At 36.6% G+C, this 21,835-nt stretch overlaps 2 protein-coding genes across 4 annotated transcripts in view; one reads left to right on the plus strand and one right to left on the minus strand.

Moving 5' to 3' along the window:
* The window catches only part of SLC35A1 (solute carrier family 35 member A1), a 34,286-nt gene extending 33,047 nt beyond the window's left edge, over positions 1-1,239 (plus strand). Inside the window, exon 8 of the mRNA XM_033234562.1 lies at positions 316-1,239. Coding sequence (XP_033090453.1) covers positions 316-443 — 128 coding nt within the window. The 3' untranslated portion in view covers positions 444-1,239. The remainder of the gene's footprint in view (positions 1-315) is intronic.
* A 1,273-nt stretch (positions 1,240-2,512) lies between these two features.
* The window catches only part of RARS2 (arginyl-tRNA synthetase 2, mitochondrial), a 76,053-nt gene continuing 56,730 nt past the window's right edge, over positions 2,513-21,835 (minus strand). The window contains exons 8-19 of one of the 3 annotated variants that reach the window (XM_033234561.1): positions 18,981-19,139; positions 17,745-17,851; positions 12,737-12,832; positions 9,646-9,706; positions 8,345-8,421; positions 7,752-7,876; positions 7,106-7,173; positions 6,912-7,021; positions 6,385-6,480; positions 5,042-5,116; positions 3,489-3,552; positions 2,513-3,039 (exon numbers count right to left, since the gene is read on the minus strand). In XM_033234561.1, the coding sequence (XP_033090452.1) occupies positions 2,953-3,039; positions 3,489-3,552; positions 5,042-5,116; positions 6,385-6,480; positions 6,912-7,021; positions 7,106-7,173; positions 7,752-7,876; positions 8,345-8,421; positions 9,646-9,706; positions 12,737-12,832; positions 17,745-17,851; positions 18,981-19,139 (1,125 nt within the window). In that variant the 3' untranslated portion in view covers positions 2,513-2,952. The other 2 variants (XM_033234559.1, XM_033234560.1) reach the window with 2 other exon arrangements.

Consider the following 21,835-nt stretch of genomic DNA (forward strand, 5'->3'; position numbering starts at 1 on the left):
ATTTATACTTACATTTTAAAAAAAATTATATATTTTATAGGGAAATTAGTATGTTCTTTGTCAGAGTGGTGTCAGTTAGGCATACTCATGTTCTAAAAAGTCTAATCAGTGATCAACATTGCCTTGATTTTACCCGCCCCGCCACCCCCCTCTTTTTTTTTTTTTCTGTAATAGAAGACCTTTCTAAACCTTGCCATCATATAAATATGATCTGATAGTGTAAACCCACAATTAAGAGTTTTCAAAATTTTAAACTGATCATTAGGCAGTTTTAAAGACACACATACAGATAAAGCTGTTTTTTTTCCTTTTCAGCACTCACCTTTGCCCTGGGTACTCTTCTTGTATGTGTTTCCATATATCTCTATGGATTACCCAGACAAGACACTACATCCATCCAACAAGGAGAAACAGCTTCAAAGGAGAGAGTTATTGGTGTGTGATTTTAGCCTCATGTGAGACTCCTGTTAAGACTGAACCATTTGCATTAAACTAGAGCCTTAAGTCAATTCCAGAAGGTAGCATAAACAAAAAATTAACTATATGGCATAAGAATTAAGATCAGTGCTGTATGTGGAAACAACAACAAACAAAGCTATCGGAGTGAACTGCTAATACAGAAACAATGTGGACCTGTTTGGGGTCAAACTATTGTTTTAGAATGAAGGAATTTTATTATTGTGTATATATATAATTTGTACATAAGAAGTATGGAGATGATACGGTGTTAAAAAAAAAATCATGGTGAGGCCACAATACTCAAGTAACAAGGTTTGGGACAATGTCTAAAGGTTAAAGTGCCAAAGCCATTTCTGTACTAACTGTTCTCTTGTTCAGGTACCAGAGGAGAAGGATGACCCCTCCTTATTCTCCAATTCATGTACAGTATTTTGTCCTAGCAGCAGTAAAGACCTAGTCCTTTTCTTACAAGAGGCAGAAACAAGACAGACTAGTTCATCAACAAACTGAATGTGTAACTTCTCAAAATGAATCTATTTCATAACTCAGATGATTTCTCAGTGGTGATTGAGTACCCCTTTAGTGCTATATTTGTGCCATTCATTATCTGGTTCATATTTCTTTGCTGTTAGATGATGTACTTTTCTTCAAAAAAATTTCTAATGTCACTTTTGTACTTTTTAAAATAAAGTATGTTTAACTGTTGGACTCTCAATAATTTGTGAAATTTCAGTGTTTTCTGTAATGTTAATGGGGAAATTCAGCAATAAACTTTATATGAATTCTGAATTCTGTTTAATCACTTTTTTATATTATACATATGACCATTAAAATAATGCACTGTTATTTTCTGTATGTAGAATTGTATTAGTTATAGGGTTCTCTGGCTGCAAATCAACTCTGGGCAAGCCTTAAGCAAAAAAGAATTTTTAAGAAGGTTCACAATCAGGGCTACAAGCGTCTAGGTTCTAAGAATTAATGAAAAGTCTTTTTAGCTTTTGTCAAGATTTGGCTCTACCCATTACTGTTCCTGTATGGTTTCACTCAAGATTCAAATACTCAGGAAGACACTACTGATCTTGGAAGGGGAAAGTTTCTTCAACAAGTAGAGAGGGATATTGGATGTGTAAAACATGTCTCTACATTTTCATCCCTTGGCTGGTTTATGCTAAGAAAAATTTGACAGTCGAAAATTATCTGGGAGTTATTTCACTTAAATTGGAACTGCAAGGCTGAATCTTTTCTAGGACTAAGAAGGTAAGTCATAATTGCTAATCTGAAATAATTTTCACTCTAGAGAAGCTTCAGTTTAAGCTAATTTGCTTCTTTATTCATAAAAATAGACTGTCACTGGTATTCAAAAGACTACTACTAGCAACGTTTAGAATAAATTATAGCAGACCTGAATGGAAATGCTGGCTGACGAGGATGGCCGTACTGATCAAACATACCACATCCTACTCTTGTTGCCTAAGCCATGCTCATGTTATCTAATGAAGCCACACAAAATGTATGTCACCAATATGAAGATATATGAAGGAAACTGTAAGAAACTCCATTTCAAATTATGGTTGAATGGACTACATTTTACAAAAAGATCCTAATTCAATGTCTTTACAAGTAATTCCTTGCTATTAAAATGTATTTAGTTCCTGAATTCACACAGTAAGAGTTACCTGTATATGTTAACTCAAAGGGAAGCATGAGGTCTGTTGTCTCTAGGAGTAGCTGTCAGCTATATTAACAGAAAGATGCTTTTTTTGATCTCCCTATGTTTATTCCAAACTAGCCACAATTACAAGAAAACTGATAATTTTTCCCCCCCACCAATTCTTTTATTTCATGAAAACATTAAATCATTTCAGAATAGTCTCTGAATCATGTATAATCTACTATAGAATCATATATTAGAATAATTTCTGGAAGAATGACATGGTAAGAAATTTCAAGCCAAAGTTTAAATTCAAATCCTTTAGCCCCATTAGACCACAAACCTTGGGTTTAAAAAAACTCAAATGTCTATTTAAATACCTACTGACCATAAGATAATTCAGATGACTTATTTATTTAAGGATAAAGACTGAATAACTTAACAAGTCACACTTAATACAGATTCTGACACAGAATAATAGTTTAACTTTGGCTGGACGTGGTGGCTCATGCCTGTAATCCCAGCACTTTGGGATCATCTGAGGTTGGGAGTTCAAGACCAGCCTGACCGACATAGAGAGACCCCGTCTCTACTAAAAATACAAAATTAGTCGGGCATGATGGCATATGCCTGTAATCCCAGCTACTCAGGAGGCTGAGGCAGGAGAATTGCTTGAACCCGGGAGGCAGAGGTTACAGTGAGCCAAGATCACACCATCGCACTCCAGCCTGGGCAATGAGAGAAACTCCATCTCAAAAAAAAAAAATTATTCTGAACAGTAAGGCATCTAAGAATAGATAACTAGAGTTCATTTGACATTTTAAAAGCCATTTTAATGGAAATTACATCCTACATACAGGTGTTATTCCAAGAAGTTTCATTCCATTGCCTAGGACAGAACGGACAGCTTTGAAAAGATGAAGTCTGGCCTACAAAATAAAGAATGATTTCAAATATTCAATAACAGGAATGTATTCAATATATGAGAATGGTTTTCAAGGTAATTCTTCTTAATTTAAAGCAGGAACAATATGTCAAAGTGCCCTCGAGTTACTATAGGCAAGAGAAGATAAATTCCTAGCATCCCTTATAGTAAGACCTGTACATAAAGTGTCATGGAGTGGGAGTGATAGTATTATACAGTATGCCTTCAGATAAGGGAAACATCACTATAATATTTCATGTAGGAAAATGTGCTTCATAGTCTAGTATGTTGGGAAGTATATAAACATTGATTGTTACAGCCTAATTATTAGCTGAGGAAGTACACTACTACAGTTGAACAACAGAATGCTATTTTAGAAAAATTACAAGACTGACTTAGTAATATTAGTCTGAGGAGCTAGGGATTATACAGAAAATATTCAACATAACATACCCCAGCCACTTCAGGAGGACTATCTTTTATTTGTAGTGTTTTGTGTGCCACAGCTGCAAGATGACTGAAACAGGAAGAGAGAAATCACGATGGTACCAGCAGTAATTTCCTGTTGTAAGATATGAGCTTGATACCTAATCTTACTCCTTCAACTTAATAAATAAAGCAAAGAACCATTAAAGGATGTATTCGAAACTGTAAAGTTGAAACTGGAATTCAAAACTCAAGCTTTAGATCTCGGCCCTATTCTACTACTAAGAGGTGGGCAATTCTTAAGATTATGATTTCATTGTTAATTTTACAAATATAAAGGATTCTTTTCTAATCATTTTTCCTCATTTAGGCAACCTGCAATCAAATGTATAACACAGCATGGCCTTTTCCTCTGTACAGTGAGGTGGGTAGAAACTAGTTATCCACTCTCCACACACACTGGCCACACTTCTTTAAAGTATCTTTTTAAATTTAGGTATGGCATCAAGTATAACAACGTGTCGAAGAAATGATACTTAAGATATCAGTTTTAATGATAAAATGACATTTCATAAGATTTTGTACATTAGCTGGGCGTGAGGTTGCACGCCTATAATCCCAGCTACTAGGGAGGCTAAGGCAGGAGAATCACTTGAATCCAGGAGGTGGAGGTTGCAGTGAGCCAAGATCGCACTCCAGCCTGGATAACAGAGTGAGATGCTGTCTCAAAGAAAAAAAAAAAAAAAAAAAAGACTTCTTCATCTCTATATGTCTTAGGTGTCATTTAAAGGAAGAAAAAAATCCTTACATAAATCTAGAGAAGACAAAGTAAAAAGTATAATCAAGAAAACAGTCCTGATAAGTGTCTGATTTCAATAAACATTGAGTAAAAGCAAAATTTCTTTTATGAAATAGCTTTATGGAAGATACAGCTGCTGCTACACAAGGGTGGACTCAATAATTTCTATTTCAAGTTTCTAAAATAGACACCATGAAATTGTCATTAAAGATTAGAAAAATTAAGTTTTCTAGCTTATTTTTCTGTGCCTCTGCTTAAAATCCCTGTATGGACCCCACGGCCCTGAAAATAAGTTTAAATGCCTCAGTACATGGCAAACAGGTTTATACACGCTTCATTTATCAGCCTCCCAGGACAATGCTTACGGATCCTTTAAAATGTATTATTATGCTCTTGCTCAACTCTGGGCTTTTTTCTTCTTCCCAGCCACATTCCTTCTCCTGATTAATATCTCCTTTCCTCTGAGAAGCCCTCTCTGATCTCTCAAGGCTCGGCTGGTTGCCCTAACACCGTCTCTTATGTTCACTCTAACATAACACACATGCACTGTGCTGTAACTGTGGAGTTGTCAGTTCCCATTCTCCAGTCTTAGTGACAGTACCTTGTATAACTGAATGAATGAAAGAACATTAACTGCTAATTTGTATAGATGAAGCAATAATTCCTGTAACTAAAAGCACATCAAATTTTAGACCAAGGGATTTGTTTATAGGAAACCTTTAGATGAAAGAAAGGTCTCAAATGCCATTAAACATCTGAACACAGGAAGATTATAAAGTACCTTAAAGTTAGAAGGTAACTGACAATATGCCTGGGTTGAAGATCCCGAGATGACTTATAAAGCACCTCGTCGAACCTAAAAGATGACAGGAACAGTGAACAGGAAAAGACTGTACATGTTACACTAAGACATTAGACATTAAAAGATCATGAATATAAGATTGACTTGACATGATTAAGAGTAGAAGGTATGGCCAGGCGCAGTGTCTCACATCTGTAATCCTAGCACTTTGGGAGACCGAGGTGGGTGGATCACGAGGTCAGGAGTTTGAGACCAGCCTGGCCAATATGGTGAACCCCGTCCTCGACTAAAAATACAAAAAGTAGCCAGGCGTGTTGGCCAGTGCCTGTAGTCCCAGCTACCCGGGAGGCTGAGGCAGAAGAATTGCTTGAGTCCGGGAAGCAGAGGTTTCAGTGAGCCGAGATTCAGTCACTGTACTCTAGCCTAGGCAACAGAGCGAGACTCTGTTTCAAAAAAAAAAGTAGAAGGATATGAAAAAACTGTGTGTACATTTGTAGGCAAAGGAACATTTTTCTTTCTTACAAATTCTTTGATGGCAGGGACTTCTAAATCATCTTGCTATTCCCTAGACCTAGTCCACAGCAAAACTTTTAATCATGGCTGGTGAATGTAAAAAGCCTCCAGCCATGTTTAGGAACATAAAATATAAATGAGCAAAGTCTACCCTCAATGCTAAGAAAACCCAGGTGGCTTATTTTTCCTCACATTAGCTATTGTACATGTGAGTAAATTTTTCTGATCCCAGGAAAGAACCACTGACTACTATTTAGCAATCAAAGAAAACCGCCTTGTTCATAACCACCCACATCCCTTCTAGAGATTAAGCTCTGGCATGTTTAGCTTCACCAACAATGCCCGTCAGAGCGAAAATGTGTGGTGTCTTGCCTAGCATGGGAGCATCAGATACATGTATTTGAGATTATGAACCGAAACCAAGAGGCAAATGAAGGACTTACAGTCTCTGGGAAGCTGCACAAAGGCAGGTGTTTTCCTTCACTTATCACAGAGGGCAAGAAGATGCTCTTTCTCAAACTAAAAGGTTATGCTTTTATAAGGCTTTATGTGAGCCCGAGGTGGCTAAACACGTGTGCTATTCATCAGTGATAATATTCTGAAGACCTAAAGACTGTCCTCCTTGAGCATTGTCTTAATCTATGCCCTCTGCCCTCAAAATGCAAATAATCACTTTTTAGGCATCCCTTTGGGAAAAGTCTAGAGGCAGAAGGCAGCTACTGGCCTGTTGACTCTACTGGGCAGCAAAAATGCTAATAGCCATTTTGATAAGCAGAAGCACACTTGATGATCCCTAGAAAACATCGTACCTGAGAAGATGCTGAAGAATTGAAACAGACTGTGGCTCTTGTAAACAAGCAGTGTTGAAGTCATTCAGGTACCCACATCCAAAAGTCTCTTCCAAACTGTTATCAAAAGTTTAAAGTTAAAAACATCAAAAGATTAAAAAGTCATACAAGGGCACAGAGCTCCAAGTGATGAACATCACCTTCTAATACACAATTTTGGTCTCCTTAATACAGCCCTAGACTTTGATGCCAACACTGTTTGATCTGATACTTTAATTTTCCTAAATCTATTTAGCCACACACAATGGAGGTAATAGTATATTCTTCGACAGGGTTATTCTGAGGACTAACATAATACACATAAATGTATTTCTAACATAGATGCTCAATAAAAAAATTTTTTTTCCCTAAAAGAAGGCCTACTCTAGTCAGATCTCAATAGAAGATATTGGAAAAGCCCAGAAAACAGGGCCCCTGGTCTTAGAATCACAGGACCCAACCTAGGGAAGCACAGTGCAGTACAAGGTTTCCCTGCAGCCTCTTCTCACCTGTGGAGGCGGGCGTGTGTGTACTGTAGGAAGACTCCTGTGTCCCCGCGACTCTGGAAAACACGATCCCAGCTGAACTTGTAGTCAGATAAGAGTAAACCTTTGAAGTCCTAAAACGACAGAGGAAATCTTCACTGCTGGGATTTGCTCTAGTACCAAACCAAAGGGCCTCACAGATAGGAGTCTTAACAGACCTGAATAATGAGTGCTGCGAGCCCGACCCTCTCTGCAGTCTCCTGTGGGTTCTTGAGTTCTTTAGTTGCTGAAACAGACAAAGGCAGCTATCTTTATTCTACATGACACTGTGCCAATCATGGATCCAAGCGAAGGTAATATCTGCCAAAAATGCATGCTGACAATCAAGAACAGATTTAGAATGAGTAATTTACTTTCCTAATTTAGGCTATTTTACCTTTGATAATGACATTTCCCCTGCCTACATTAAAGGAAAAGAAATCCAAATTTATTTATTCAAAAGATACTTGTAGGATATCTGATACTTAGTTTTTCAAGGATGAAGGTTAAAGTCATAAGGACTTGTGATTTGAATCCAAATTATAACATAGAAACTTCACGTGACCACCCAGACAATAGAATGACAATGCTCAAGCTGTTCATGAAAAGAGGACCAAGGTTATAGCAATTCAGATTATTGAAGTGACCAATTCCCGAGTAGCAAGTATAAAAATTCTGGCACCTCTAATTAGTGAAAGCTATTTTTGACAAAGTTAGTGACACTTCAATGGAGGGACAGACATAATAAATCACACTGCCCGAAGTCCAGAGTAACACAAAAGTGGCATGTAAGTTATGACTTTAATAAGAAAAAACTGAATTCACTCTTAATTGAAGCCATGTTCTGTAGCATCCTTAATTGAATCTCATTTAAAACATCTTCTAGGAAAGTGACATCTCCTCTTCGAGTCTTCATTCCCTGCACTACTCCAAAGGGCACATGCTGGCACCTAAAAGAGTGGGCATCTAGTTAACTGAAAGTTAAACAAGAGCTGCTGCTGAAAGCATATAATACCTTTCAGAGAGTGGTTTGAACTTTAACCCTCAGAGTTTTTAAAAATTAATAAAATGAAATTGATGTGATTTGTATGCTACAAAGGACATTAAGCACATCTTCACTTTATAATCAACAGCATGTGATTAAACTACTAGTTGCCTTTAGGAGAAAAAGGAGACGTGGATTAAGAATTTTGAAAACTAAGCCATGGAGAGCAGATAACTAATAAAAATACAGCTATTAAATGTTTGTAAGGTGGAAATTATTATAACCAAGACATAATACAAAAATCAAATCTACTTTTCCATACTAATATCTTGAAACAAAGAATTGAAATTTGAATGAAAAACTTTTAACCACTAGGTACATTTTCAGGCTCAGCTGACCCTGCACAGACAATTAAGAACCATGCAGACATTACCTTTCTGCCCAGTCATATCCCATGATCTTCAGCATTTGGAATACTTGCTGAAAATGCTTTTTTTGTCCTTTATCTGTCTTGGGAAGAAAACATATATAAAATAAAAGAACAGTTACAAATTAATGTACAAAAATAGGTTGGACTTGAATCAAATTAAGATATTTGAGGTTTGACAGACTAAAGTCTTTGTCAATCGATACGTTTTAAGTAAACACAAAGAGGATGCCACAAGAAGAGTGTCTAAGTGGAGTGCTGTACAAGGGAGGGGAATAAGAGCCGTAGCACCACCGAGTCAGTAGGAAATGTGAACTTCAGCCTTCTGAGTATTCCATTTAAATTTCTGCCCTCTCGGCTATGATGACCCTGGTCTCTGAGACCAAAGTTCAGCTCTAAATAAATATTTGATGGCAACTTTTCTTCTAAGTGAAAAGGAAGGTTTCACATGGTAAGTAAGGAAAGGGGAAAAAGATACTAGAATACCACTCAGCAATAAAAGGAACGAACTACTGACACACAGGACAGCCTGGATAGTTCTCCAGGGCATTCATTATACTGAGTGAAAAAAGCCAATCTCAACAGTTACATATTGTATAATTCCATTTATACAACATTCTTAAAGTGACAAAATTGTGCTGAAGAACAGAGCACTGGCTGCCAGGGGTTAGGATTGGGTGAAGGTGTGATTATTAAGTGGTTGACCACGAGGGAGTTTGTTTTGTGATGGAACAGTTCTATATTCTGAATGTGGTGATGGTTACATGAATCTATACATGTGATAAAGTCTCATAAAACCATACCCACACAAACATCTACAGGAGAGTACAAGTAAAAACTGGCGAAATTTCAGTAAGGTCTCTATCAATGTTAATTTCCTGATATTGATAAAAGTACTATGGTTATATACTATCTTTGGGGGGAAACACTGTACTATTTTGAAACTTCTTGTGAGTATTAAATTACTTCAAAATAAAGTTATTTAAAAACAACTATTGACCCCAATTCAGAATTAAAAACTAAAAAACAAAAAAAACTTTGCATTATGGTGATCTGTATATATTAATTTCACATAACCATTTTACTGATTCAGGTAATTTTTTCTTACTATGAAGCAATGTAAACTTTTTCATTTTTAAGTGTTTAAACTTTTAAATAGAAGTTGCGCACTTTAAACATACTTAATGTTGACTTCTCTCTGTAGTTTGACATAATTAGTTTTCCATAGTTTTTCAACATGGCATCCAATTTCTACCTCTGTAATTTTCATGAGTTAGAGATCGTAACTTTTTGTTCTGATTACTTACCACATATATCATTGTATCAAAATTATACTTGTCCATTCGATCTATAGCAGCTGCAAGATCTCTGAAAAAGTGGCCATAAACCAACAGTTACTAAGTAGATCTGGGTAATAATTGATTTTACCTATTTAATAGCAATGAGCATTTTCTAATTAAGAACTTAAATTATCCCACAGCCTAAGGAATTCCAACCACACTTAGACAATTCAAATACCACATTTTGATATAAAATGATAAAAATAGGTTTGGGGAAAACAACAATAAAAACACTGGCAAAAGTAAAACCTAAAATAAATATAAATAAATAAAATTAATATATAAAAGTTCTACAACATGTAGTAATAACAACTAAAATAGCTCTGGGTGAAGTGTCTTATAGGTAAATGTTTTATGATTAAGTCTCTACTAAAAAGAATCACCCGTTACTTCTCTGCAATATATTCTCTTAACGAACATATTTAAAATATAGATGATGTAGTAAACAGGTATTGTCTAGATACTCTCCTATTAGTATTACTAAGGACTTTCAAAGTCTTGGGTCAGTCAGGGGGATACCTTCTAATGCATTTAAAAGACCATAAAGTCAGCCAGGTGCGGTGGCTCATGCATGTAATCCCAGCACTTTGGGAGGCCGAGGTGGGAGGATCACTTGAGGTCAGGAGTTCGAGACCAGCCTGACTAACAGGTGAAACCCTGTCTCTACTAAAAATACAAAAATTAGCTGGGCGTGGTGGTGCACACCTGTAATCCCAGCTATTCAGGAGGCTGAGGCAGGAGAATTGCTTGAACCTAGGAAGTGGGAGGTGGAGTCTACAGTGAGCTGAGATCGTGCCATTGCACTCTAGCCTGAGCGACAGAGCAAGATTCCGTCTCCAAAAAAAAAAAAAAAGGCCATAAAGTCCTTTGACAGAATTTCTCTTTTATCTCTGATTAGATACAAGTATCTAGTTGGCATACGAAATAATGAAAAATAAACCAAAATTGCAAGTCAAGGATTATGAAATATTGAAGTTTTAAATTAGAGCTATTTTTGATTAACAACATGATACTGGAAAGACTGAAAAAATTCCTCGATCTTTTGAAATGTTAGGGATCATCAAAATGTCATTAGTACCTATCTCATGATCCTGACATTGCAAAGAGCATGCGTTCTCAATGGAGGCAAAAACTGGCTAATTTTTGTGTTTTTAGTAGAGACAGGGTCTCATCATGTTGGCCAGGCTGGTTTTGAACTCCTGACCTCAGATGATCCACCCTCCTCGTCCTCCCAAAGTGCTGAGAATACAGGCAAGAGCCACTGCATATTTTTTGTAGAGATGGGTCTCATTATATTGCCTAGGCTAGTTTCAAACTTCTGGTCTCAAGCGATCCTCCTGCTTTGGCTTCCCAAAGTTCTAAGATTACAGGCGTGAGCCACTACAGTTGGCCAACAAAAAATCTTATTCTTCATGCATAAACCACAGATATGCATACAATATATACACAGATACAGAATATCTGTGGGATAAAATTTCATGAGAATTGGCAATTAGGAAAAATATGGCTGAAAAGGTTGCTTGGAGGGATTATAATTTTAAAATGTTGAGAAACTTGTATAGCAGATTATCACAAAAATGATGTCACAAATAGACACTTGTGTTACATTTTTTTGGTTTGAGACAAGGACAAAACAAAGGGAAACTTTTTGATCCAATGAAAAAACACAAAAGAATAAGAACAATTTCCAGGTTGAATTAGTAGAAACTGAATTTCAAAGCCAAAAGAAGTGCCAGGTCATTTAATCCAGATCTCTCATTTCACAAAGTAGAGAATCATAGCCCAGAGAGTTAAACAACAGTCCCAGGTCTCCAGCCTCACACTCTGCTCTTTTCAGTATTCTCCTGCACTTTTGTCTGCTATAACAACTTTGATTTACAACCTCCACACAAAGGTATTCTATACAAAACCCACTAGAAGGCAGAAGCAACTGACATTAAAGCAAAGCGAAAAATCTGACATTTCAGTAAGTGGCAAAAAGAAAATTATTTTCAAAGAAAAAAAGAAAGTACAGGTGTTAAGGTAAATACACAGAAAAGTCTACATCTAATGGCAGCCTGAAAAAACACCAAATCAGGATAGTTATAGAGATCTCATGTCATAGGGCCCCTTTTCTGATGGGATGTTTCTTTTTCCAAAGAAAAATACAGGTGTTGAAAAATTGAGACCTAATGATAGCCCAAAAAAGGCACTAACCAGACCCGAATACTTACAGAGCCTCTGTTCTCAATGGATACTTCTTATAACTACTGTGCAAGGGTTTATTTATTTAATCTGTCTAGCAATAATTAGTTGATACAAAAAACTTTTCTAATATACATATTTGCTTATCTAGAAAAACAATGTACCTCTTAGATATATAAGCTCTTCTCATTTCCTAATCCCAATTGCATAGAATTGGTAAAGGGAAATGTCGAAAAGTAATAGAAGATAAGAGATGAATTTCCTAAGGGGAAATTAAGAGACTTGATTGGTTGCTTAAAGTACAGGTGTTAAGGTACATAATTTGTTTGGAATAAATTACGGTAGTTAATATAACAACAACAAAATATTGTGACTTTATGTTACAAAAGTGATTTGTGACCTAATATAAAATTCTGGCCTGGGAGACACTTTTGCCACCAGTGCTTCTCTTTCCTATTAGCTTTGTCCCAGAAATAAGAGTGCTTGATAAACCCACTTCTTACTGATGAACAGAGATTGGCCCTTCCACGAAGGTCAGTCACGGAGACAGATGGAAAAAAAATGTGACACGGCCGCCTTCTCCCTCAGCCTGCTTTACCAAATCCCAACAAGGTCTGGTATTTATGTGCATGTAAGATGTTCTTTACAGCATGAGGAAACCCCTGAGCTAATATGGTCATCTTTTAGTATACATTTCCTGCCAACATGCCATTGTAAAATATTTTTAGTTGATTATGAAGTACTTCAGTTTTACAGCTTATAGAATAATGTCGTCAGCTGTGGAGTTCGATAATGCATAATTAATTGTAAATAGTTTTTCATCTGAAAGCAACAGATTTAGAACCAAATGTTTATCCTCACAGAGGCTACAAACCTGGTTGCATAGAGAGAAGTACCATCACTTCGCATTACAGTACAAATTGAGGAGGGGTCGCCATTCCCAGAGAGATCTACAACAGCCGTTCCTGTTCTAGAAATGCAAAAAGGTAACTTTGAAGCAACATAATAAATTCAGACCTTTAAAACTGTAATATCTAAAACATTATCTTCAGCAAACCAGAAGCTATTTTTATTACCCACGTTGCAATAAGCAATGCCAATTCAAGCTTTAACCAACAATGGTAAAAAACAAGAATATGACCAAGAATCTCTTACGAATGGGTATGATGTAATATTTGGTTATCTTAGCTTTTAAATCTGTAGTTCCGGATAAGGTACTCAGAAATAAAATCTTTAATACACCCAGTTGAAAAATGAGATGCAGCTGCATCGTAACTATGAAATGTCACACATTCTCCTTCTACGGTATTATAACATTCAATATTGGGCTAATTTTTAACATGCCACAAAGTACCCAAGTATTAAAACTACAGATTTTTGTCTTTTCTGTATGACCAAACTTTGGCATCTGTATATGACAATCTAAAAATTTTCCTTAGGGACATTACTGAGGATGCTATTAACTACGTTTCACATCTTCTTTATAAATATGACAGGAGAAATTTTGCTTTGGTACTATGAAAAGTGACATGTCTCTTAAGCAATTGGTTTGCCTCTACATTATAGACGTCTGGGCTTCTTTCACTGGTATTTCTCTGATTAGCTGACAGGGAGCTAAAAGCTAAATTAGAAAACAGTTAGGCAAGAAACAAAAATAAAACGTATCCAAATTGGAAAAGAAGTTAAATTGTCTCTGCAGGTAATATGATTTTTTTTCAATATGATCTTATAAATAGAAAACTCTGAATATGATCTTATAAGTAGAAAACCCTGAAGATTCCGCCAAAAAACTGTTAGAATTAATAAATGAATTTTGTAAAGCTGCAGTATAGAAAGTCAACATACAAAAATCAGTAGTTTTTTTTTTTGACAGAGTCTCACTTTGTTACTGAGACTGGAGTGGTGCAGTGGCACGATCTCAGCTCATTGCAACCTCCGCCTCCTAGGTTCAAGCAATTCTCCTGCCTCAGCCTCCCAAGTAGCTGGAATTAGGCATGTGCCACCACATCCAGCTAATTTTTGTGTTTTTAGTAGAGACGGGTTTTCACTATGTTGGCCAGGCTGGTCTCGAACTCCCGACCTCATGTGATCCACATACCTCGGCTTCCCAAAGTGCTGGGATTACAGGCGTGAGCCACCGCGCCCGGCCAAAAATCAGTAGCATTTCTATACACAACAACAAACTATCTGAAAAAGAAATTAAAAAAAAATTCCATTTATAATAACGTCAACAAAATCAAAATAGGAATAAATTTAACCAAGGAGGTAAAATATCTGTACACTGAAAACTATGTAACACTGATGAAAGAAATCAAAACACAGATAAATGGAAAGATATCCTGTATTACTGGATTGGAAAAATCAATATTTTAAAAATGTCCATACCACCAAAAGCAATCTACAGATTCAATGCAATCTCTACCAAAATTCCAGTGGCATTTTTCACAGAAATAGAAAAATCAATCATAAAATTTATATGGAACCACAAAAAATCCCCAAATACCCCAAGCAATATTGAGCAAAAAGAATAAAGCTGGGCCAGCTGTAGTGGCTCACGTCTATAATCCCAGCACTTTGGAAGGCCAAGGCAGGTGGATCACTTGAAGCCAAGAGTTCAAGACCAGCCTGGGCAACATGGTGAAACTCCATCTCTACTAACAAATACAAAAATCAATCAGCTGGGTGTGGTGGCACATGACTGTAATCCCAGCTACTTGGGAGGCTAAGGCAGGAGAATAGCTTGAACCTGCAGGTGGAGGTTGTAGTGAGCCAAGAAAGCACCAATGCACCACAGCCAGGACGACAAAGCCAGACCCTGTCTCCAACAACAACAACAACAACAAAGCTGGAGGCATCGCACTACCTAATCTCAACATCTACTACAAACTATAGTAATCAAAACAGCACCATACTAGACAAAAACATAGAGACCAACGGAATAGAATAGAGAGCCTAGATACAAATTCACGGTCAACTGAATTTTTTTTTTTTGACATGGAATTTCGCTCTTATTGCCCAGGCTGGAGTGCAATGGCTCGATCTCGGCTCACCACAACCTCTGCCTCCTGGGTTCAAATGATTCTCCTGCCTGAGCCTCCCAAGTAGCTGGGATTATAGGCATGTGCCACCATACCCAGCTAATTTTTGTATTTTTAGTAGAGATGGGGTTTCTCCATGTTGGTCAGGCTGGTATCGAACTCCCGACCTCAGGTGATCTGCCCGCCTCGGCCTCCCAAATTGCTGGGATTACAGGCGTCAGCCACCGTGCCCAGCCAGGTCAACTGATTTTTGACAAAGGTACCAAAATAACACAGTAAGAAAGGGACAGTCTTGGCCAGGCGCGGCGGCTCACGCCTGTAATCCTAGCACTTTGCGAGGCGAAGGCAGATAGATCACGAGGTCAGGAAATTGAGACCATCCTGGCCAACGTGGTGAAACCCTGTCTCTACTGAAAATACAAAAATTAGCTGAGTGTGGTGGCGTGTGCTTGTAATCCCAGCTACTTGGGAGACTGAGGCAGGAGAATCGCTTAAACCCAGGAGGCAGTTGCACTGAGCCAAGATCATGCCACTGCACTCCAGTTTGGCAACAGAGCGAGACCCCATCTCAAAAAAATAAAAGGACAGTCTCTTCAATAAATGACATTGGGAAAACTGGATATCCATATGCAGAAGAATGAAACTAGATCCTTATCTCTCACCATGTACAAAACTCAACTCAAAGTGGATTAAAGACAAATCTAAGACCTGAGCTGTAAAACTGTTAGAGGAAAACACTAAAGTCTTGGCACCAAGATTTCTTGGAGCTAGTCCTCAAAGCATAGGCAACAAAAGCAAAAATACACAGATAGGATTGCATAAAACTAAAAAAGCTTCTGCACAGCAAAGAAAACAATCAACAAAGTGAAGAGACAACCTAGAGCATGAAAGAAAATATGTGGAAAACATGTATCTGATAAGAGGTTAATAGGAAATATATAAGGAACTCAACTCAATGGAAAAACAAAAACAAAAAACTAAACCAAACCAACACCACCACCAAAAAAAACCCAATTAAAAAGTGTGCCAAAGAAGCCATTATCCTCAGCAAACTAATGCAGGAACAGAAAACCAAATACGGTATGTTCTCACTTGTAAGTGGGAGCTGCACAATGTGAACAAAGAGACATAAGGAAGGAAAGAACACACACTGGGGCCTGTTGCGGGATGGGTGGTGGGAGAGCATCAGGAAAAATAGCTAATGGATGCTGGGCTTAATACTTAGGTGATGGGTTGATAGGTGCAGCAAATAGCAAATCACCATGGCACACATTTACCTATGTAACAAATCTGCACATCCTGTACACATGCCCGGGAACTTAAAAAAAAAAAAAAGAAAAAAAAGAAAAACAAAAACGTGGGCCAAAGACCCATACAGACATTTCTCAAAAGAAGGCAAACAAAAGACTAACAAGTATATGAAAAGGTGCTGAACATCACTAATCATCAGGGAAATGCAAAATTAAAACCACAATCCACAATAAGAAATTTCTTCACACTTGTTAAGATGGCTTTTATCAAAAAAAAAAAAAAAAAGATAAACGTTGGCAATGATGTGGATAAAAGGGAACCCTTGTATACTAGTGGTGGGAATGTTAGTATAGCCATTATGGAAAACAATGTGGAGGTTCCTCAAAAAACTGAAAACAGAACCTCCATATATATGATCCAGCAAACTCACATCTGGGTATACATCCAAAGAAATTGAAATCAGTATGTCCAAGTGAAATCTGCCCTACCATGGTTATTGTAACATTATTCACAATAGCCAAGATGTGAATTAACCTTAACAGATGAGTGGACTTTAAACTATACAATGTTATACAACAGGTAATAGGCAGGTAATATATAACAGGTAATATGCAGCCTTAAAAAAAAGGAAATCCTGTCATTTGTGATAACATGGATAAACTGAAAGGACATTATGCTCAGTGAAATAAACGACGCACAGAAAACAAATACTGCATAGTCTCACATGTGGAATCTAAAAAATTCCAATCATAGAAGCAGAGAAGTAGAATGGAGGTTACCAAGGGCAGGGAATGGGGAGATGTTGGTTAAAGGCTACAAAGTTAAACAGGAGTAAGTTTGGGAGATCTATTGTACAGCATTGTGAGTATAATTAACAATAATGCATAGTTCATTGGAAAACTGCTAACAGATTTTAAATGTTCTCATCATAGGTAAGTAGGTAATGGTAACGGATATGTTAATTAGCTTGATTTAAACATTTCACAGTATGCATATAAATATCAAATCATGTCGTGCACCATAAACATATACAATGTGTCATTCATCAATCACAACTTTTTTTTAAAGAAAAAAATCTACCATAAGCAAGGAAACAGAATTCCAGGAGGGATATGCTAACATCATCTCTGACTTTATATTACTTTTCCTGCCTCTACTTCCTGTTTTCATCATTTTCCTCATTTATAAGCCTGTTATAGTATACTTATTTTCACATGCTGCCTTAAATATTTTTTGAAAAGGCAGGGATTTCTTTTAAAAGGTAAAACTGAGTCAGAAGATAATAAGATTTATTTCTTTTTTTCAGTTATACCATTATTAGGTTATATGACCTTAGGAAGGTCACTTATATTTTCTGTGTGCTTCAGTTCCCATCTTTATAAAAAAACAAGTAACATTGTTTCTCCAAACCTTAACAGCTTTTGCTATGGCAGCAAAATATAGAATGTGGGAAAGTACTCTGAACAGGAAAAAGCACTATAAAAAATCCCAAGAAAGCTGCACATTGCATTCTGTTGTCCTTACTCAAAGGATACATCAATAACAATTTCAAAGAACAAATAATTTTACTAAAGAATAGAAACCTGATCATACATTGTTTTCAGTAGGAGTCCTTTACTCTCCAGCAACTTTAAGACTTCTTGAGATTTTTCACGATAAAATGATTCTCCTGAATATTCATCAAAATATACTCCCAGACGCTAAAAGAGTTCAGAAACAAAAAGACAAAGAAATGTTAATTGAATCTCCTATTCTTACCCTAAGGCAAAATTAAGGATGCTCTACCACCTGTCATACACATGAACACAATAAAAATTAAATTAAGGGCTGAGTGTGGTGGCTCATGCCTATAATCCCAGCACTTTAGGAGGCTGAGGCAGGAGGATCACTTGCACCCGGGAGTTCAAGACCAGCCTGGGCAAGATGGCGAGGACCTGTCTCTTTATTTTTGTTAAAAAAAAAAAAAATCACTCCTCTCCTCAAACCTCCTAATAGTTTTCACTATACCAGTCAAGTCTTCACAGTAGTACTGTGCTCTGCAATACAGTAATCACTAGGCCCAAGTGACAATCTAAACTGTTAAACTGGAATTAAGCAAAATTGAGAATTTAGTTCTGTCACACTATTCACACTTCAGGCCACGTGTGGTTGGTGGCTACTGAAGGAGACGGCCACAGATACAGAAGATTCCCATCACCACAAAAAGCAATGGATAGCCCTAGAGAAATCCTAGAATTATGCCCCATATGCTACTAGCTCTTCAACCTTCTCCAGTCGTTCATCTTGCTTAGTTACTCCAGTCACATGGGCTTCTTTACAAAATTCTCCTCATTCCACCTAAAGACTCCATATCTGATCTCCTCAGCTAGCATCTAACACCATCTAATAAAAATATAGTTGTTTCTTGCTTTATCTTTAATTTGTTTAGTTTGTGCTCTGTCTTTAGGCTAGAATGTAAAGTCCACGAGAACAATGGTTTTCCTCTTCTATTTGCTGTTGTATTATTCCCTACTCACCAAATGTTTATTAAATGAATCAATTTATTAACTATCACATACCGGTTTAAGGAAGTGAAAGAACAAAAAATAAATACGAAAAAGTGAAGGAATGCTAGAACAGAAAAGCCAGATAAAAATGAAGTATGAGAATATCACCTGATACTGGTTTAGGATTATTTTGCAGTTCTTTCAGCCCAAAAAACAAAATTTGAGTCCTAATTTTAAATTCATCTATGGATCTATTATTAAAACACAAGCAACTTTACTATGCAGGTTACAGCCAAGAGCTGCACCGCATCATGGGAAAGCAGAAGGGAGGGTCAACCAGTACCTTGTAAACCCGAACATACTCTTCAATGCTTAAGTCCCGAAATTTTTGCCACAGTGAAAGTGCTTGCACATCGCCCAGTTCCAATCGTTGGAAGAACTCCTGTGCTGATTTTGCTACACTTTTATCATCTGCTGCTTCTTTATTAACTTGTACATAAACCTAAAGGTACAATAGTACATTAAATGAAGTATATAACCAGTCACTGTTATCTCTAACACAGAAAGAAAGCAAAAAAGCACATTCTGAGAATTCTCACTGAAAATTTTCCAAGTTGGGTACATTACAGAGTGTAACTTTTCTTTTTTTTGCCATGGGCCCTTGGTGAAGCCTATTGACCCCTTCTCAAAATGTTTCTAAATTCATAAAATAAAATACACAGGGTTACGAAGAAAAGAATTACTTTGAAATAACCAAATAGCCGAAAATTAATTTGTGATATAGTAATGGAGGAAAATACTCAATTTCTGAGACAGGTTAGGGAAAATAAAGTATAATTTTTTCTTCCCGTCCAAATCCACAGACCCCCAGGGTTAAGAATAACTATTTAAGACTAAGCTGGCATTTCTTCTGTTTTTTTCGAAATGCCATATTATTATCCTGTAACTTCACTGAGAAAGGTTGAATAAAGTAGGATGGCTCGATCTGGCAAAGAAAACAGCTAAAGGATGATTTAGCATTTGTTTTAATCGAATATTTTTAAAACTGTTCTGTAAACAGCTTACTATGTAAAGACCAATAAAATAGGTGATCTTAGTAAAAAAGACAGCTTTTAGATAGTTAGTATAATTATACTCTAAACTCAGGATCCTAAAAACTGTGTGGAGCGCCTCTTCCAGAGTTTTATTTTGCATCACCTGTCTTAGCTGGTTTAGTTCCATACCTAGCCAAGGACTAGGATGGAGTTGATGGTTTATTAAGGGCTCAGGCTTACTCTTCCAGCTCTAGGAATCTGGGTTCCCAATGTAGTTTCAATCATTTTCCAGTCTCCAAAATATAATGTTAATAAGTGACATTAAAATATTAATATTACAGTTCAAGTAGTACTAAAGTTATACATATGGACTACAAATATTTTATTTACAAATTGTAACTCACTTGCAGGTTGAAACATCAATAACTTTACTATCACATTATTCTCAGAAAGCTGTTAAAGTCTCATGAAAGCAATAAAAATGGGTGAGTAAACTATGAAAAAATAAGGCTTCTAAACTCTTACAGTGTTATTATCAAAATATCCGGACAGCAGTATTTGGATAGAAAAATGATTTTACTGCTGGAGGACACATTGGCTTATACCCACTAGATGCTACCAACAAATGGGACAGGGCATTAAACATCTCTCAAGGTAAGAAAGTTTCACCTTTCATAGATGATTTATGTTAATTACTGGAATGACAGACTTAAATAAATAAATACTGCTAAATAAAAGTTAAAATTACCTTTTTTTTCCCCCTAGAAAAGAGTTAACATAGCAGGCCTGATACTATTATATTTAAAACATCCTGCTTGCAAGGTTGGCCACCGGCTGGCATCTATTAACTTAGATTTTTGGGAATGTTTCCACCAACTTAACTGATAAAAGTGGTCACTGTGCCTAAACTGTGTGTGCAAACAATACAGCTTAGGCTGAACTTCTGCTTTCCTTCTGGGAGTTTGGGATTTAGGACATTCTAAGCAGAGAGTACCTACATGACCAACTCTCAACAAAAACCTTGGACACAGGGTATCTAATGAACTTTGCCAGTGGACATTTCACATGTACTCTCAAAATTTGCTGCTAGAAGTATGTGCACCTTGTTTGACTCCACTGGGAAAATCTGGGAGTCTGGAAAGTCTGGTTTCCTCTGGACTTTACCCCATATGTGCCTTTTTCCTCTGCGATTTTGCTTTGTATCCCTTCACTGTAATAAATCATAGCCACAAGTAAGACTATTGCTGAGTTCTGGGAGTCCTCCAAGTGAATCACTGAATCGGGGAGAGGTGTGGCCTTGGGATACCTGACACATATCATAAAAAGGTGACGTTTGCATAGTCCTATTAGTAAGTCCAGAATAATATGTACAATGTCAGTTAGAAAACAAAGAAAATTTTGGTAAGGTGTGGGAAAACAAAGAGGGTCCCCATAAGATAGTAAACTGCAGACTTCTTGATTTTTGAATGACCCAGCCATTAACAACTGCTTAACAGTCCAGTATACAGATGTTAAAAACATAAATATATATTCACAAATGGTTTTCGATTCTATCTCACACAAGTTATAAGCAAACATATGCAAAATGTCCTTATTTTCACAAAAAACTTTTTTTTTTTTTCATAAAGCCTTTCTCCAGGGTGAAGTTTTTTTGTTTTTAAATCTAGGACTTTAAACTCAAATAACCAAACATTTAAAAATCTATTATGCATTCAAGCTACTGATAGGACTATTTTAGAAAAAACTTCACCAGAATCTTCTCTTTCTTAAAAAATAAAAATAATTAAATCAAAAAGCCCTTAAAACATGTGAATATTCTTAGTGTTTCTGCAATATGTAGTTATAAAACAACATCAGTGAAAATCAACTGACACTATCAAAGAGAAGAGCTTTAATAAGCACTTCCCAATATACCTATAAATGCACAATATAAAACTATACAGTTAGTGTGAACCTTTTTTACCCTTGGAAAGTACGCATTTTGAAGATATCTTCCTTTTAAGGCTAGATTTAGACACAAAGAGATAAAAAGGCAATTTTAAATTTGGGCTTGACAATAAGACAGCATGGCTTAGTAAAGTTTTTGAGGATGGAAACACAATTTTTCTTTTAAAAGAAAACACAAAAACCAGTTGTGTTTCCATTAGGGAATAAACTAAATGTC

The sequence above is a fragment of the Trachypithecus francoisi genome, unplaced genomic scaffold (genome assembly GCF_009764315.1).
Source record: "Trachypithecus francoisi isolate TF-2019V2 unplaced genomic scaffold, Tfra_2.0 Lachesis_group15, whole genome shotgun sequence".
Taxonomy (NCBI): Eukaryota; Metazoa; Chordata; class Mammalia; order Primates; family Cercopithecidae; genus Trachypithecus; species Trachypithecus francoisi.